The sequence below is a fragment of the Muntiacus reevesi genome, chromosome 18, assembly GCF_963930625.1.
Source record: "Muntiacus reevesi chromosome 18, mMunRee1.1, whole genome shotgun sequence".
NCBI classification, from domain to species: domain Eukaryota; kingdom Metazoa; phylum Chordata; class Mammalia; order Artiodactyla; family Cervidae; genus Muntiacus; species Muntiacus reevesi.
The window spans coordinates 7,238,598-7,257,997 of record NC_089266.1 but is presented as its reverse complement, the minus strand read 5'-3'; the positions used below and the strand labels follow the sequence as shown (position 1 = coordinate 7,257,997).

The 19,400-nt window shown below is 42.4% G+C and overlaps 1 protein-coding gene across 3 annotated transcripts in view; it reads right to left on the bottom strand.

The window, feature by feature from the left end:
* Positions 1-17,600, bottom strand: part of UNK (unk zinc finger) — a 33,242-nt gene extending 15,642 nt beyond the window's left edge. For 2 of the 3 annotated variants that reach the window (XM_065910238.1, XM_065910237.1), the window contains exon 1: positions 17,186-17,357. In XM_065910238.1, coding sequence (XP_065766310.1) covers positions 17,186-17,289 — 104 coding nt within the window. In that variant the 5' untranslated portion in view covers positions 17,290-17,357. Of the gene's footprint in view, positions 1-17,185 lie in introns of all 3 variants that reach the window. The other variant, XM_065910239.1, reaches the window with a different exon arrangement.
* Between the last annotated feature and the right edge of the window lie 1,800 nt (positions 17,601-19,400).

Genomic DNA, 19,400 nt, shown 5'->3' with positions numbered 1-19,400 from the left:
ATGAGGGGACCAACTGACCTGGAGCCTCTGTCCAGCCTGCGAGCTCCACCTGGAGCTGGGAGACTTGGGACACAGGGAAGCAGGACCAGCCCTTGTCCCTAGCTCATGCCAGGGTGCTCGGGCCCTGCCAGCCTGGGCACGTTGAAGGTGTGAGGACAGGGCCGAGACCTTCCAGACAGGTTTTCTCTAATGCTAATGAAAATGCTGAAAAATCCCCCAGACAAGGGGAATTTCCTGGTGGTCAAGTGGTTGGGACTCTGCACTTTCACTGCTGAGGGCCTGAGTTCAATGCCTGGTTGGGGAACTGAGATCCTGCAAGCCATGTAACGTGGCCAAAAAAAAAAAAAAAAATCCTCCCATCTCTGAAGTGTGGAGAAGTGTCCAGGCTTCTGCACTGGGCAGGGGGAAAGCGGGAGGTGGGTGCTCCCTAAAGATCACAGAGACGTGTTTAAGGGGCAGTAAAACCCTCAAATAGCGTCCTGTTCATTCGGCACCTATTTGCTGAGCACCTACTAGGTACTGGTGCGGGGATGCGCACTGAGGACGCTGAGGTAGCAGGCCCTTATCCCCAGGAAGCCTGCATCACCATGGGAGACACACCAGTAACAGCGGCAATCAGTCAGCTGCAGAGGTTATAAGGAAGGTTTGCTGTGGGTTCCTTGGGAACCCAGAAGGAGGATCCTGGGCCCAGGCTGGCACAGAGAAATGGGAAAGGGAAGGAGAGGTACTTGTGGGTGAAGAATGTAGCAAGGGTGTTTTAGGCAAAGGAAACAGTATGAGCTTAGAAACAGCTGTTGTTCAATAGCTCTGTCATGTCTGACTCTTCGTGACCCCATGACTGCAGCATGCCAGGCTTCCCTGTCCTTCACTATCTCCTGGAGTTTGCTCAAACTCATGTCCATTGAGTCGGTGATGCCATCCAGCCATCTCACCCTCTGTCGTCCCCTTTTCCTCCCGCCTTCAATCTTTCCCAGCATCTGGGTCTTTTCTAATGAGTTGGCTCTTCGCATCAGATGGCTAAAGTGTTGGGGATTCAGCATTAGCATCAATCCTTGCAATGAATATTCAGGGTTCATTTCCTTTAGCACTGACTGGTTTGCTCTCCTTGCAGTTCAAGGGACTCTCAAGAGTCTTCTTCAACACCACAGTTCAAAAGCATCAATTCTTCGGCACTCAGCCTTCTTAGAAAAGGTATGTGGAGGTGGAGAGTTCCAAGTGCCTTTGTGGAATGTAGGTAGGGAAGGAGAACTCCAAAAGGGAAGTGATGAGGAGGTGAGGTGTGAGAGGGGCCAAATTTTAGGCACAGCACCTCCAGGCTGCAGGTATATTCTGAGACACTGGCTGAACCCTGCAAGGCTCCCTAGGGCTTCGCTCACCCTCTCTGGCACTGGGACACAGGTGTGTCTCCCTGGCTCCCTGTCTGATTAGACAGAACTCTGCCCCGCGTGCTGTCCACATAGACCAAACCTGGCGCTGAGCTGGGCCATTAACCCCTCAACGGCCAGACTGAGCTCTCCCGGGCAGCACATACTCCACTTGACGTCCAGCCCACAGAAGACCCATTCGGGAGGTTAACAGGTGGGGAATGGGGGTGGAGGAAGATGAACTCAGGGCCAGAGAAGAGCGAGAAGCAGTCAGGATTGGCAGATTAATTACAGAACATCCAGTTACACTGGCATTTGATACATCAAATACTTTATGGGACATGCTTGTACTAAAAAAATTTTCCATTATCTGAAATTTCAATCTATTGGGCATCCTGTATTTTTCTTTGCTAAATCTAGTGACCCTAAGAATGGCACCTATCATTGCCTCAGTAGAAACCCAAGGAGGCTGCCCAGAGAACTGCCTGTCCTTTTGGAGAAAGAGGTCCTGGCAGGCCTGCTTCCATGGGGCAGCAATGTCCACAGTGCTGCGTGCAGATGCTGGGGCTCCAAAGGGTTCCCAGCTGGCAGGGATGCCTCGGAGAAGACATGGAGGCAGCAGATTACCTCATTTGACGCTTCTTCATCTCCATCCCCACTGCCGTGGGGCAAACACTTAAAACTTTTTAATAAACAGGCCCCTTGCATCTGGCCTCCCGTGTCCAGTGGATGCTGCACTGCACTCATCATTCCTCCCAGAGCCCAAACAGAATTCTTACTTTCTTAAAAGCCTTTAGCTTCTACCAGTAGCCACTGATAAAGACCAACTATTTGGCCTGGCATTTCAAGTCCTACACCTCTGGCCCAGCTTCATTTCTCTTGATTCCAGTAACTCTGGAGTCCTTGGTATCTTGCAAAGAGATCTTTAGCTCCCCTGCCTTTGCACCTATCCCCCCCCTCACCTGGAAAAATCTTTTAAGGCTGAATTCAAAGGTAATGAACCTTCTGATGCCATCACCTCCATGAAGTTTTCCTTCACATCTACCTACCCTCCCCCTCCTGCCCTTGTCCCCAATTAAGTTATCATCTCTAAGTTTTTATGGCACTTTCTCTAGACATTTCTTACAGCCCTTATCCGCACTGCATATTAATGTGTACATTTTCCTCTGTTACTAGATTATAAAGTCCTTGATAGCAAGCATGTAAGAACCCACCACAGTAACAAAGTTTGTTGAATGACTACAACAAGAAATAAAGTCGTACAACGGGCAAAGTCCACAAAGCAATACCAAGAGTTTTATGATGCCTCCAGCAGGCAGACATTGAGAGCTGGAAGCCTGAACTATTTATTTCCCTGTGAAAAGGACCACAGTGCAGGAAATTTCTAACTCAGGGAATAGGGCAGACTGTCCTGTATAAATGCCTCTTGTGAGAAAAGGGGTCAAATGACCAAATCCAGGCAAGCAGAGTACCCACTGTCAAGAAACAATAATTAATGAGAAAAATTTCTAACCTTCTGCTAACAGAACTCTACCATCCACCACCTGGGAACCAAACTGTTTAATGAGAACTTCCCGACTCCCCTCCAACCTTGTGCTAACCAGCAATGCAGTGCCCAAACAGCAAAGAGAAACCCACTCAGAAATCACTCTTTCATGGATTGAAATGCAACAAATTTTCAGAAGAAATGCACAATTTTCTTCTTTAAGCTCCAACCCATCTTTCTATTTTATAAAGGTTTCTCTTCAATTCAACCAGCTCTCAGGAAAATCAAGTTGTCCTGGAATCCTCCGTTAGGAGAGAAGACTCACCAGCCACCCTGGCCTCACTCCAAGATCTGAAGGACGCACAGGGCCGCAGAGTTCAATTCTTCCCCCACCACCTCCTGGGAGCACCCCACTCAAGGATAAACGTCAATGAACACAGACTAGCTGCAAACTCTAAGGCCCCGGTGACCCACTGTGGCCAGGATGAGTTGAGAAACCACCCGGGCCCTGAGTAAATAAGAGCCGATGGAGACAGCCATACCTTCGCGCAGAAGCATCAAGGAAGGTTAGAGGGACACGGCAGCCGGTCAGGGGTTCACCTTAACTGAGGAGCAGTGTCTGCACGTGTGTCCTACCGGGGCCTGACTTTTGATCAAAGCCATCGCTCATTCCTTTTTGGGATATCGTATTAACTATCCTCTAAATGGTTTACTTACAAAAGTAAAAGATCATTGTGAAAGTAACATGCCCACTTACAAAAAAATTTTAAATGTAAAAAAGGGCAAAATTATCCTAAGTTCTACCACAAATAATGCTAGACTTCTGGTAAATTTTCTCCCAGTATTTTTACACAAATATAATCATAGGTATCAAGGTACTAAACTGCTTTATAAAACTAATACTTTTCCCTAAAAACTTTTAAAATCAAATACATGTAAATATCTTTTTTAAAAAAAATCAAATAATGGAGAAGGAAATGGCAACCCACTCCAGTATTCTTGCCTGGAAAAGTTCATGGACAGAGGAGCCTGGAGGGCTGCAGTCCATGGGATTACATGACTGAGCATGTGTGCACAAGGGTGGAGGAGATGGGTTGGTAGCAATAAAGTGGTAGAACTAAAAAAAAAAAAAAAATCAAATAATACTTTTAATATTTACTGGATTATTTTATTTTCCAAAGTTCTAAAAAAAATGACAAAAATCTGCCTACGTGATATCTAAATTCACTCACTTGACCCATTAACCCAACAGTGATAACGCATAAGGGATTAACAATAAATTCAGTAAATTACATCACTCTTAAGTAGGTGTGAAAAGAAGTGCTAACTGCTACTAGCTCAATTTCCAGCTAAACTTTTTATTTATTGTTTTTGGTCCCACAGTGTAGTTTGCGGGATCTTAGCTCCAAGGACCAGGGATGAAACCCGCACCCTTGGCAGTGCTTTGAAGCAGAGTACTAACCATTGGACTGCCAGGGAATTCCAACTAATCCTATTCCAAGCTGTCTCATTTAATAGCTTTATCCATTTAGGTTTTTCACTCTTCTGGGGGAGGAGTGTGAGGAGAATCTAGATAAACAGAAAAGTACTAGAGATGACTGTTAGAAAAACTATGTAAATTTGGAGGCAACAGGCAAGAAGCAGCTAGCGTCTCATATCTAGCTCCCCACTGCTCTAAGAAGAGCATCTGGCATGGCCTCACTCTGCTGCCCCTGCAGTCAGGGACCCACTCCCCCACCAGCAGGTTGACCTCCACAGCAGGGTCAGCAAGCTTTTCTGCCAAGGACCATACAATAAGTAGTTTAGACTGAGGATATTATGTAGGTACTTACGTAACAAGAGAAAAAACAAAATCTCACACATTTTTATTGTTGAAGATAAATAACTGGCCACAATTTTTGGTAATACAGGTCTACTAATAAGAACAGGCTTGGGGGGCAAGTATAACGTTTGCAAAGTTGGGGGTCCCCTGCATCAAAACTTGGTTACAAATGTTCATCTGTTAATACTGACTCTGTAACAGGATTTGACTGATTTCACTTTTGGAAATGTCTGTTCACATAGATAGGTCCTGCCAAGTGCTGTTATCATTCCACAAGCACGACTTTAACTGAGCATATATTACTTTTGGAAGACATTTATAGAATTGTATTAGTGTCTTAATACTTTTCTCTTCATCACTTTCATCTGAAGGTTTCGTATAAACTCCTTATTTGCAAATATTTTGAAATATGGAAATTTCCTTTGTATTCCTATAGAGATGCAAAGTCACTGCTCAAACTGTAATTTGTGTTCAGAAATTATATCCATGGTAAATCTGTGCTGGAATAGAGGTCTCACCTTTAACTTTTAGCAGCAGAGAAAGTGTATAAGGCAGCTTGACTTATGATTCAAATATTAGTTGTCAAAATAACTTTCAGTTGAGTTCAGTCGCTCAGTCGTGTCCGACTCTGCAACCCCATAAATCGCAGCACACCAGGCCTCCCTGTCCATCACAAACTCCCGGAGTTTACTCAAACTCATGCCCCATCGAGTTGGTGATGCCATCCAGCCATCTCATCCTCTGTCATCCCCTTCTCCTCCTGCCCCCAATCCCTCCCAGCATCAGGGTCTTTTCCAATGAGTCAACTCTTCGCATGAGGTGGCCAAAGTATTGGAGTTTCAGCTTCAGCATCAGTCCTTCCAATGAACACCCAGGACTGATCTCCTTTAGGATGGACTGGTTGGATCTCCTTGCAGTCCAAGGGACTCTCAAGAGTCTTCTCCAACACCATAGTTCAAAAGCATCAATTTTTTCGGTGCTCAGCTTTCTTCACAGTCCAACTCTCACATCCATACATGACCACTGGAAAAACCATAGCCTTGACCAAACGGACCTTTGTTGGCAAAGTAATGTCTCTGCTTTTTAATATGTTGTCTAGGTTGGTCATAACTTTCCTTCCAAGGAGTAAGCGTCTTTTTTTTATTTTTGAGTAAGTGTCTTTTAATTTCATGGCTGCAATCACCATCTGCAGTGATTTTGGGGCCCCCAAAAATAAAGTCTGACACTGTTTCCACTGTCTCCCCATCTATTTCCCATGAAGTGATGGGACCAGATGCCATGATCTTAGTTTTCTGAATGTTGAGCTTTAAACCAACTTTTTCATTCTCCTCTTTCACTTTCATCAAGAGACTTTTTAGTTCTTCTTCACTTTCTGCCATAAGGGTGGTGTCGTGTGCATATCTGAGGTTATTGATATTTCTCCTGGCAATCTTGATTCCAGCTTGTGCTTCCTCCAGCCCAGCGTTTCAATATAAAGTTTGCATATAAGTGATGTTTTTCCTTGTAATTTTAGAATGAATTAAGAAAAATCATCAAGTCTGCAGCAAAAGCTAATTTCCAAAGCCATTCAGCGTTCAGTAATAGTGGCTGAAAATGGTTGTTCTTTCAGAAAAATTTCAATCTCGGTCCTCAATTCAAAAAACTACAAGAGAATTTTACCACTGCTAAGCTATCAAATGGTTGTGTAGTAGGGCATGTCAGAATATTCAGCCTTTATTTCTGATAAAAATTAATGGAACTGAGGATGGTTAAATCCCACAAGAGGGAGTGAAGTTCATCACTGATCCTAGCATTTCAATAGCTCATGACAGATTAAATCATTTTCTGCTCTGCACATATTCCTACCATCATTTGTTGTGACAGATAGTAACAGATTATACTTCAGGTGGTACTGAATTAGTATTTTCTTGTCTTTTTTGAAAATATTCTCAGCTGCAGCTGTTTTAAGTAGATTATTCAAAGAGACTACTTCTTCACTCACTTCAAACATGGCATTGACTCCATGAATAAAACAACTAAACAGCTTGTTGACTCATCAAGAGCCAAGAAAAACTACACAAAATCATTTGCCTTGTTTTTAATTGACTATTGATGTTGCTCCCATTGACCGCATCGTTTTGTGAAATTGTTCTTGCTGAACAGCTAACGCTCTTTTAAACAAATGCTCTGGACATATTTCTTCAGTTCCTGCAATCAAATGCAATTTAATTAATTCAATATCAGTATGGCTTCCCTTGCCTGGTTAACAAATGAGGCCTCATTTTCAGTTGTAGCCTCATTTTCATTTTTGTGGAGAAGTTCCGCTGTAACAAAACAGTCTCTTTAAAATTTTAATTTTTCTGACTGTTGCCTCCCTATGAGTTGGGAATATTGTGACAACTGTGTAGTCTGGTAATGCTGATGGACTCTCTCAGTACAGCTTTTTAATTACAGATAGCTCGGCCGACTAATTCAGGGACAAGAAAATCCACTCCGCTGTGCCCTAAAAACATGGCATTTCAAGTCCGTTTTTCTCTTCCTCTCATTGTGACCTGACAGTTAGGCACTTGTGATAAAGAATAAATACAGCAGTGTGGCGCTAGAAACACTGTCAAGTGGTAACTGTGTCGCCGTGATTTGTAGTGCACCACACGGCGATTCAGAGCCGTTTCCAGCACATGTGTGAATGCAGAGCAACCGCCCGGTCTCCATCAGAACTGCTGAACTCTGTGGTTAAACCTCAAACGCGACCATAGACGATGTGTAAGTCAATGAGTGCGGGTTCCAATAAAGCTTTATTTATGCATACTGAAAATTAAATTTCATGTAATTTTCATGTGTCACAAGATATTATTCTATTTCGACCATTAAAAATGTAAAACCTGCTCTCGGCTCAACCGCCACACACATGCAGGCAGCTGGGTGGGTCTGGCACAGAGCCCCAGGTTGCCACCCTCTATCTGAGGGGTGGGCAATCCACAACACACCACAGCCTCCCCTCACTTTTTATCTCCATGCTTTTGGTCATGCTGCTCCTGCCTCCAGATCCCCTCTGGGCTGTGTCTCGATCTGCAGGAGTGTTTCCTGCCCTGCCCAAGGGTATTAATCACCCCCTCCTCTGTGTTTCCTTCACACTGTTTGAAGACAGCTGGTATGGCCCCACCATAGAGAATTTCAACTGCTCTGTATACAACCGGGTTTGCTCATCTCTGTGCCCTTGCACAAAGCCAGCTTGCAGCAGATGTTCAAGACACGTTTGTCCGAGAAAAAGCAAAAACATTAAAGCATCCCCAGTGGTATAAGCCTGGTCCACAGCAGCTGTGCACTAACCCAGTGGAACACTGAGAGGCAACTTAGATGTTTCTCCTGGCGATTTAAGAAACCAGTAACTTCTCTAGCTACCTTCCCCACAATGTCTACACGGCCTTGTTTCTCACACTCAACACTAAATTTAACATCTTCAGCCTCACAAGCAGACTAGAAAAGCAACCAGTGGGATGGCTTGCTCTGCAGTTGTTGCTGAGAATGTGCAAAGATAAACAGAGATACATTAAGTGAAAGAAAAAAATATATAAATATAACCAGACAACTAGCTAAACTATATACAGAAAGAAAAATACATCCAGTATTAATGGTTGATTTTAGTGGTTATCATAACTTTTCTTTACTGTAACTTTACATTTAAGATAAAGAAAACTTTTTAGGAAAGAAGTCTACAATTTTACTGACAACTTGACAGGGAATCTATCTGATCCAAAATTAAACAAAAGATGTATGTTGCTAATAAGTCAGAATAGTTAAGTGAAAAGTCAACTGTGGTAAACTTTTTTGTAAAACGAATGACTCCTAAAATGTCATCCTGCTTCTGATATGTAAAGTCTGAGTGGATTCATATGTAGAATGGTCAGATCTGAACAAAAAGGCAAGACAATGATGGCCTCTGGAAAAGCAACAGGAAGAGATGGCGCGGCAACACTGGGTGGGCTCAGGACTCCCAATGTGCACAATAAACAGCAATCTATGAGCCCACCAAAAAGGAGACAACAGACGGAACCAACAGAAGCAGCCCACCCTGGACGCCTCGCAGCCTGGAGGTCATGGCCCTGCTCCTGGGAGCCTGGCTGTTCTCCTAGCCAGTCAGTGGTCACTGCTCCTAAGCCTCCCTTGGGGGCCACTGAGATCTGGCAACACGACAGATGTACCCATGTCCCTAATAAGTCACCTCATCTTTATTACAGCTAGTCTTATAAAATCTGACTTTTGTCTGTTTCAGGCAATATACAAACTTTATTGTGGAAAAAGAAATCTTAAAATGCAAGAAACGAACCTGTTCTTAAATATTCCTTGTTGAGACCGAGTCACAACGTGACAGGATTCTGAAACTAGCAAAGGGAAAAACAAACAAGCCCCACCCCCCCGCAAAAAAAACTCGTTACTGTAGTGTCCAATGACACTTAACTACTAATATAATCTACTGTTGTCCATATTCATATTAACCTTACTGGCTACTTTTTTTTCTCCCATATTAACTCCTATAAAGAAATTTGGTCACAGAGCTCATACTTAATGGCTTACCGAAGATTCTTCCTTTTTAAGTTTGAGAATAAAATCCTTAATTTCAAGAATATTGTAAGAGCAGATAAGCAGTACATTAAGAATCCTAAATTATTTATCTGTATGTGTGCGTATGTGTGTGTAACAATAAATATTTCTTAGAATTTGCGAAGAAATCTTTCCTCATTTTTGAAAAATGTTAGGTAAATTAGCAGTTCTAGACTCAACGTGTGTAAAGATCTACAAACACATTCTGTTTCACACCCAACATAATCCAGAAACCATACAACATTATAACAATAACCACAGCAGTAGGATTTGCCACCCCCCACCAAAAAAAAGGTTTTTTAAAAAACTGCACCAGGGACTTCCCTGGTGGTCCAGCAATTAAGAATCTACCTTCCAAAGCAGGGGACACAGGTTCGATCCCTGGTCAGGGAACTAAGATTCCACATGCCAACGGGAAAACTAGGCCCACATGCTGCAACTATTGAGCCTGTGAGCCACAGTGAAGACCCAGAGCAGCAAAAAAAAAAAACCAAACAACAAATAGAGCTAAAATTCTTAACTGGTAAATATCTGGATAAAGCACTGATAAATTCTGGCAAAATGCTATCTTCTGACATGATCCTGGTTTAGAACATTCTTTCTGGCAGAAAAAGCAAGTTCAAAGAGTATTCTTCAGGCAAACAAAATAAGCATCTAGTAAATTTCTGTGTATGTCTAAATCTTTAAGACAGGCTTTGATTCTATAACTAAGTTTTAGCCAAAGACCTTAGGGCCGGTAGCAACCTCCGAGATATAGTGAAACGATCCTAACACAGATGCATACACAGGGACCCATGGTCCTGTGTATGCGTATGTGTATACAACAGGCATTTTAGCAAGCAAAAATTTAACGTAGGGAGTCACTCATCGCAAATGAATTCAGCCCATTCTTCACTGGGAAAGAGCTGACACCTGTGAACTGTCCCAGCCCCAAGAATCAACAAGAATCATGAACAGTACCAGATGGTGTCCCTGGTTCCCCCTTTCTATAACTATCTCCTTGGCCTAAGGATCTTGCAACAGGTAAAACTGAAGCAAGTTCATGTAATCAGTGACTCGTATCATTGATTCTGGAGAATATGTGAGGACCATTGAATATTCTGGTTTATTCTCTAAATTAGATAACACCTTGTTTTGATTCAAAGTCTTCTTGTACACAACTGGCCTGAAAAGCTTCCAATTTGATGAGCATTTTAGTACAAAGCTTGAACTGATGTGTTATTTTTAACAGTTTTCTGTACAACAAAGTCTGTATCCCTGAAAGAGTAGATCCGTTTAGAACTAATTCATCATGTAAGCTATAACCAGGCTGATGAAGGCTGTAAGAACTGCGACTGAAGTGAAATTCCAATGGATACAAAAAAGAGGAGTATGCTCTGAAGACAACACAGGCTCAGGCTGTTGAAGGAGACAGCAATGCTCCTGAAAGCAATAACTTGGGCACTGTTCAGATACTGAGTAAGAATAGTACTTTCATTGTGCTAAGTGCCAGGCATGGTTTTAAGCACTTTATATACACTAACTAACTGAATCCTCATAACAACCCGTGGCACAGGTACTATCAGTATCGTCAGGAAACTGACGCACGAGGGAAGTCACTTGCCCAAAATCCCATAGCTAGTAAGTGGAAGAGCTGGTCTTGCAACTCAAGACAGTCTGGGCCTAGTGTCCCTACTCTTAAAACACCATGTGGACTGTTAACTATGCTTTTCTTCATTGAGCTATAGGAAAAACAACAGCAGTAATAAATAAGTATAAGCGACTCTCTAGAAGCTGTTGAAAACATGTCATGGAGTTTTTGACAGGCCATACTTACAATACCATAAAATAACAACAAAAACAAAAATGTTAACTTCAACATACTCTACTAGGTATATAATATTCATCTTGTGTATTCATTATAAAAGTACTTAGTTCAATAGTAAAAATCTGTCTGATTTGGTTTTAACTAAGAAAATACAAGTGTGTGCTTCTAATTTATGTGGCTTTCTTGTTGTTTTGTTTGTTGGTTGCACCATGCGGCACATGGAATCTTAGTTCCCCAACCAGGGACTGAATCCACACCCACTTCATTAGAAACATGGAGTCTTAACCACTGGACCACTAGAGAAGTCTAATTTATGTTATGTTTGACTTAGCACAAATCCTGAACTACCAGATGCTTGGCACTTCTTAGCAGTAAAAGTAAAATAAAAAGAGTAATGCTCTAACCAAAATGAACACAAACTTAGATATAAAAACCACTGCTTAAAAACTTTCAAGTCATAACACACTACACCAAGGGTTTATCAACCTCTTCCTTCTGAAGCATTAACTCTCTCTCTTCAATGGCAGTAGTTTAGTGAATAGGCCAAAATTTCATAGGAAGGTGGGAACACCCATCGGCTTCTCACAATAAGTCATTCTGTTAGGACTCATGGTGGCCATAAGATGTTTCAAATACTAATGGGAAACAAATGAGTCAACTTATGAACACAAAAAGCAAACCAAGATATAAACAATAAGGAAAGGGAGGGAATATTTCAGTAAGTTCAGATATGGCATGACAATACTATCACAGGCCTTAATATCTTTGTCTCCTAAATAAATTGAGCCACTAACAGGAAAAAGGTCACCTCACAAAAAACGCTATGAGATTTTTAAGTCTCTAGACTCCTTTTCATCTTCTCTTCCTCATCAGCTCTTGAAACTGTTATCAAATGCTATACACTGGCAAAGAAAAAAGGGGTTAAAGTTGAGGGATTTTATAAAGAAATTAAAAGTTAATTGTGATTATTTGAACTGGCTCTCCCATGCTGAATGATACTACCAAGCCCTGACAGGCCATGTGTCTAAGGTCTCCTGAGTAGCAGCGACTCATACACACTGATTTTTAAAAATTTTTTTTTAGTACACTGATTTTAACAATCCTTTAAAAAAAAAAATTGAGAAGTAACTTATACACCATAAAAAGTCACCATTTTAAAGTGTACACTTCAGTGGCTTTTAGTATAACCATCAACATGGTCTGATTCCAGAATACTCCCATCCCCCCAAAGAAACCCCATACCTATGTTCATAAGCACTGACTTTACCCAAACTCTCTCCACAGATCTCTCTGTTGCCCATGCAGGTATTTAAGGTGGCTGGTTGGGGTAACTCTACAAAGAATCTATATGGTAAGAAAACAAGAAAACTACATTTTCCAGAAGGATACTGATCACAAATCCTTGACATTTTTAGCAATCAGGCTAACTGTATGTAATTTTCATATATTGGCTAAGAATAACAAGAAACTTACATTCAACATCCATCTTCCATAACACATTAATGTGCCCCAAAATTCATCCAAGATGTTAAAAGAAGGGAAGACATTCTACTAGGATTAGCCAAAACTGTCCACAGTTGTTAACTGCAAAATACAGAAGATGCGTATGTGGGAAAACCTCCTTTAGTATCAAGCACAGCTGGATCAAAAACAAAACAAAACAAAATGAAAAACTTAATCATTAAGCAAATATCACCATTTGGGGAAATCATCTCTAGACCAGTCCTCTAATTAAATGACTTTTACCAGGCTTCTGACCTAGCATCTTTCCTAAGGAGAAAAACAACCTTTAGGCAAAGGTCTGGTAGGAAAGCCTGCAGGTGAGCGGTGCTCAGGCGGTTGCAGGATCCTCATTACCTAAGTGAGCTAATGGCTCCTAAGACACACAGGAAGGAGACCTCACCTTCAGGCATCGATGTGTTGAAAGCGGGAGGAAGTAGGTCCATGAGGGTGTCTTGCTTTACTTATCTGGGGTGCTATTTCCAGAGACGGAGCTCAAGATGGATTTCTCTAAGTTGCTCTCAGAGTTGTCCAACTGCCCTCACCAATAAGCCACAGTCTTTGTAGGTTGAGAGAAACCAGTCAAAGCAGATGAATATGGATGGTGGGGAAGCCTTCTTTAGTATCTAACATAGCTGGATTAAAACAAAAACCCTTAACCATTAAGGAAATTTTCACTTTAATCATTAAATGATGGCAAATATCAACTAGATGCTAAATTTAAGGCTACCCTTAGCACGGGCACTTAACACTTATTAATGGGGATTTTGTAGGCTTGCCTGAAGTCCACAGTGAGCTCTCAATTTTGTCCTGCAAGAATTAGCTCTCCTTGATAAATGAGCAAACAAGATCCAGAAACCTTTATTGGCTATTTAACTCATTCCTGCTGAGGCTGCTAAGGAATCCTTCCAGTGACTTCCACTGTGCAACAAGTTGTGCTCTAGAGTAATGTGTTACAATGTTACTGCAATTTGCAATAATGACTTAAACACTGTTCATTGCCTGAATTTTCCAAAACACAGATGCAATCAAGCTAAGCTCATGAGATTTACATAATGCATACACTAACAGATTTCCCTCAAAATCGTTTATCTATGGAAGTAGCGCTACATTATTCTTGTTTAAAGATACCCAGGAAACAGTCCTCAATTAAAATAACAACTGGCTAGATAAGGCTTTTAAAGCATTTATCTTCTATCTTCCTATAGGAGATCACCCAGAGGTCAGAAAGCTCCAAGAAACCTTTAATAAACTAGAATTTCACTTTCCTTTAATACAGAGCATTAAGAAGTCTGAGAATCAACTGCCAACTAAAAAAATCCAAAAAAGATATCTTTGAGGTTTATATCCGCTTATGGAATCAAAATAACGAGGTCAAAAATTGAATTCTTTTTTTTTTTTGGCTAAGCTGCAGAATCTTAGTTCCCTGACCAGGGACTGAACCCAGGCTACAGCTGTGAAAGTGCCAAGGTCTACCCAGTGGACTACCAGGGAATTCTCCAAATCAGGGACTTGCCAAATCCCAAATGGCAAGTTTTTTTGTTGATCTTTCAGCTATACACTTTTAACAATATAATTATGTAGTAAAAAAGTCCAAAGTTAGCTAAATTTGTATTACTCCAAAATTTCCCATTCCTCAATCTGCTTTCATAAAACTCTTCTAAAATATGATAGATTTGTTCTAAATAAAGCTGCATTAAACTTAGTCTCTGTCAAAAAAAGAAAAACTACCTAGCAAGAGGTCACGTGGTTCTTCTATTGAAGAGTACTAATACAGGCACATTATCATTTTACTTAGAGCTAATCAGACACATGGAATTGTACAACACAGGAAATTCTGATATAACCACTTTCTAAAAGCGTCGAATTCCTCAGGCCTAGCACAAGTACCCCAATACACCAATTTTCTGAAAGGATTACTTTTTGTTTCTCTTCAAGTAAGATTATTCAAGAGCTTAAAAAAACACCCAACAAAATAATTATCTTTCAAACTATGTTATGATAATCCTCTTGGTTTAGAAAAAGGAGGGCTCAAACTCTAGGACTTTGGCTGTGGGATAAGAATAAAGGGCAAGAGGCAGACCAACAGGAAGGTGTTTTTACTTTTGATGGATTCAGAAGCATTTGCCAATACTGCCATTATGATCTATGTGCTTAGTTGCTCAGTTGTGTGGGACTCTCTGTGGCCCCATGGACTGTAGATCAGTGGGATTCAATTTTAATGCAAACCTCTTCTGAATTATTGCAAAATTACTGCTTGTCACATAATCTCAAAAAACATCAGGTACAAAAAAAATACACGAAATTAACATCATTTGTGTATAAGCAAGTTTTAAAAGGTTAAAAAAATTGACAGGTAAAAAAATACAAACATTAAAAAAGAAAGGAATCTGTATCTTTATTCTATCAGTGCAATAGATAAGATCATCTTTAGATTGGAATAAGTTCTAGAAATTCATGCTATGAAGGAGAATAAAAAAAATGTGGGGCTGCTCAAAATTTTATAGCAATACAATCAAAATTAAAATGTTCCTGTCTTCTAGCCCCCAAGGACAACAAATGGGTTCAGAGCCAACAAATATACTGATGCCATACTCAGCTCTTTATGCTTCCTGCTCCTCAGACCCCATGACAAGGGAATGAAGCTTTCCAAAACGTCCAGGTTTCTGAAGGCCCATAAATCTATCAAGAAAGAGTTCTATCTCTTTCTACCAATTGAATTCTACCTCTGATTTCTGGAGGTAAGAACACACAGACACACATGAACAGATAACATAAAATAAAGAGACAGTAACACCTCCAACCTTCAATCAGACCTGGGCTTTACATCTGCTACTGTCCATTTACTAAGCCACTTCAAGAGCCAAGACTGATTACTCTGTACTTATCCCACGAGAAGCGGAAAGACATTTTAAACAAATCTCATTTTAATAATGAGCATCAGGGATTTCCCTGGTGGTCCAGCGGCTAATACTCCACGCTCTCACTGTAGGGGGCCTGAGTTCCATCCCTGGTCAGGGAACTAGATCCCAGATATCCCAACTAAGACTCAGCGCAGTCAAATAAATAAATTTTAAGCAATTAGCATCAAGAAAACAAAGACTCATATTAACATTTACACAGCTGTTGATTAGTTTCACCTCTCCATTCCAAAACGGTTAGAAAGCCTTTCTAATACAGAGTCCATACTATACTCAATGACAACATAGAAACACAAGTTGCTGAAACCAAGATTCATATTACTCAAAATGTTATCCATATTTTACTGAAAAAAACGCGATCTGAGCAACCAAAGATTATAAATAAATTCCAATAAGATGAAGTTTGCAGATGTCCAAATCTAGACTATGCTGTTGGACCATACCCTTCACCTGATCACTGAGTTCTCTAAGACCATCTCACCAAAACCAATGGCCGGGTTGCAGAAAGAACTCCAGCAAGAAAGGACCAGCAAAGCAATCTCCACATTAGAAAAGTTAGTTAACGTGAGTCAGACTGAAGTCAAGAAAAAGTTCCAAATGATTTCAACCAATAACAGAGAATCTAACAAAGAAACCAATACACTTCTTAAAATCGATGTTCCTTAATCCCAGAAGTTTCCCAATGGGTCTTACTTCCGTGACAAACAAGAGCTCTTCCTGTCTACTTTCAGGCATTTCTACTCCAACACATGCTTCTTGCACTTGGTTCACCAGGCAGCGTTATCGTGTGCCCCTAAGGGTTGTTCAACCCCCAGGTTCCAAATCTCTAGCAAAACTGAGGTACATTTGGGGATCCTTCTAGGCTTGTAGATGACTTGGGAGCCCAAGGGGATGTCCGGTACTCAAAGAACATCAGGGAAAATGGAAACCAACATTTTACTCGACAGGAGGACCTGCCTCTTTTTCTCACTTTCTCCCTAAACATCTAGCTCTAGGTAGTTGCTTAGAAGTACCCTGAAGGGAAATAAAGAGAAGACAGGGACCTCCACTTAAAATACAAGCAGATTCTCAGTTAGAGGTTTTCCATCTCACTAGACTTGTAGCGTCAGCATTTGGGGCTCCCTCTGAGGCCACATTTGGGTTGGGCATGAGGCCAACACTCGGACCCCATCACGCAGCCTGGGGCAACGGTTTGTAAGTGAATTCCAGCAAGAGTGGCCTCCGTGGACAACATATGGAGCTTGCGGTCACAAAAGGCCTCTAGTTCCTAGTACGTGGGTCGCCTGACAGGACTTCACGCTAACCATTCATTCATAAGCGGGTCTAAGGTTGGCCCCTTAGGAACTCATCCTGGTCGCGTCTTGGACTCTTATCACCCCGAAAAGTGCCTGGGGCTGTGGTTTTTACGGCCTGAGGAACAGTTAGGCCTCGAAAGGCCCCGGCCTACGAGGTGTGCACTCCGCATCCCAAGCTCCCGCCTTTCCCACTCGGCGCCGGAGACCGGGTTTCCCGCCCCTCAGCCCGACCAAAGGTTGGTGGCAGTTGTAGGCAGTTGGGACCGGCCCCAGCAGGTTGGAACCGGTCTGGGCCGGGCCGGAGGAGGAAGGGGGGAGGGAGAGGCCGCCTCGCGCTCTCCCTGCGCGCGTGACTCACGCTGGCCGCTGACGTCAGGCGTGCGCGCGCGGCGGGGGGGGCTCTACGTACGTGTAGTGCTGCGGTTTCTCGGGCTGTGCCTGCAGCACCTGAGCGGTAGCGGCCGGGGGCGCCGAGGAAGCTGCGGAGCCGCCGGGCCCGGGGCCCTTCGACATGGTCCTGTCTTCCTGCCTCTTCGCCGCTCCCCTTTTATTATTCAGTCTGCGCGGTCCGCGCCGAGGCCCTAGTGCGGCTGCGCCGCGCCACGAGAACGTGAAGACCCCCCGCGCGGCAGCAAGGCTTGCTGGGAGTTGTGGTCCCAGGTTTGACTGGAATTTTACCGCCGGCTGAGGGTTGCTGCCTAAGGAACGGACCACAATACCCAGAGAGCCTTGCGGACGGTGTCCCGGATGCTGAGGGCCCGCGATGGTTTGTGGGGCTTGCAGTCCGGTTGCGTTACTTCTTAACTGCGTTTCCAGGTTCGTAAGGGAGCCTTTGCCTGCGATTGGAGCCCTTGGGTTCGAAAAGGCCTAGAGCTAGGGAGGTCCTAACGACTGCTGTGAAACCGTTCCAAGTGTAAATTCACTACCAACAAGATAATGATTACCTCGCCTCCGTACTTATCCCAGCTTGGGCTCGGTTCTGATGCGGGTCCCTAGCAGTGGGCCTTTGAGCTGCAGGCACCTGGACTCCGCCAACATCCTCATTCCTGCGACGGGACCAAGCATGAAATAAAGTCGGCCTCCTGGAAGTCCGCTTGAGAAAGTTCTGCTAACGAAGAGCAGTACAACCCAATGCTCTGTTCCCGCGCCTTTGCCGAGGCGCTCCATAAACCTTTACCAGCCCTGAAACCTGGAACTCCACATGACTTGAGTCCCTCAACTCGACACCTGGCCCGACCAACGTGTTTCCAGTACATTAAGGGCCAAGAACGAATTTAATCTCCGTCTAGCATAGTCTCAGGTACACGGCAAGTTGCAGAAGCGTCGAGAAGCATCAGAGGAAGGGCCTGGGTTTGAGTAGGGAGTTCGACTTATAAGCCACTCTCGTGCTCTGGCCCTCAGCCTTTCTACTGGAGAAAATGTCTCCTCCCGTCTTCCCGCCAGTTGGGCGAAGTTCTTGACAGATATTTTAACACTTTGTTAACAAAGTTAACATTTAACTTTGTTTTCCATATTGAATCTATTCACAACCTTTGTTGTACAGGCTAATTACTTTTTATTAGATAACGTTAAATAATGATAATTTCATTAAAGAAACATTCGATTAACCTACGTGGGCTGAATGGAAATTTTTCATGTTTGAGATTGATACACATCTACTTTATGTTGTTCCGAGTAACTTCATATCAGAAGCCAAACCCAAGTTGAGAAACTGGTATTTCTTAAACATACCAAATCAATTGTTTAAGCACTAGGGGTGTTTGAAGATGAAAAATTCAGAAAGGACAAAAAAGTTGTGTAAATTGTGGTGTATTGCTTTAATCCTATTGTTAAATCCAAGTAATCAGCTTATAGATTGTCCTCCAAATTACCTAAGTGTGATTTTATTGAAGAAATACAGTTCAGCGTGCTAGATTTTAATGAGTGTATACCACGAGCTTCAGAATAAGTGTGTACTAGTAGAATTGAGAGATGATATCATCCAAACTGCTTAATTTAGAGAAGAGGAAACCGAAACTCAGAGAGGTTAAGTAACTTGTGCAAAGTTACTCAGCCAAGTACGTGACAGAACAGGAATTAGGACAGTAACCTACATGCTGCCTCATATTCTGCATTGTTTTGATTGTATTAGCATTTTCGGTTGCTCCCTATTTTTCTGTTGTTTTTCCTCCTTTGCATTCACTTAGGGTTAGGAAAAAGAAAAACCTACCGATAAGACTGCCAAGTAAGAGGGACAGATTATTTCCACTAATCTTAAATGGATGCATGTAAATCCATACCTAGTTTCGTTTATCTCTAGTAATTAGCAAAACTGGGGGTGGGGTTGTGTGGGGTGGGGATGGATCACTACTGTATTCTGTAGAAAGCATGAGAAAGCTAGGATTCTGGAACTCCTAGAAAAGACTTGAAACACAAAAGTGAGTGTTAATTTAGGATCCTATTCCTTCTCCAGGCCATCTGAGCAGTCAAAAAAAGATGGCAGGGTATTTTTCTGGTTACATTCAAGGACATTTGACAGTCTTACCTGGGGTATAACCAGTGCCCTGTTTTTCAGCTTTACACAATTTTTGAGAACAGGGCAAGAACCTTCATCTTGGTTTCTCTTCTCAGCCTGGCATGAAATA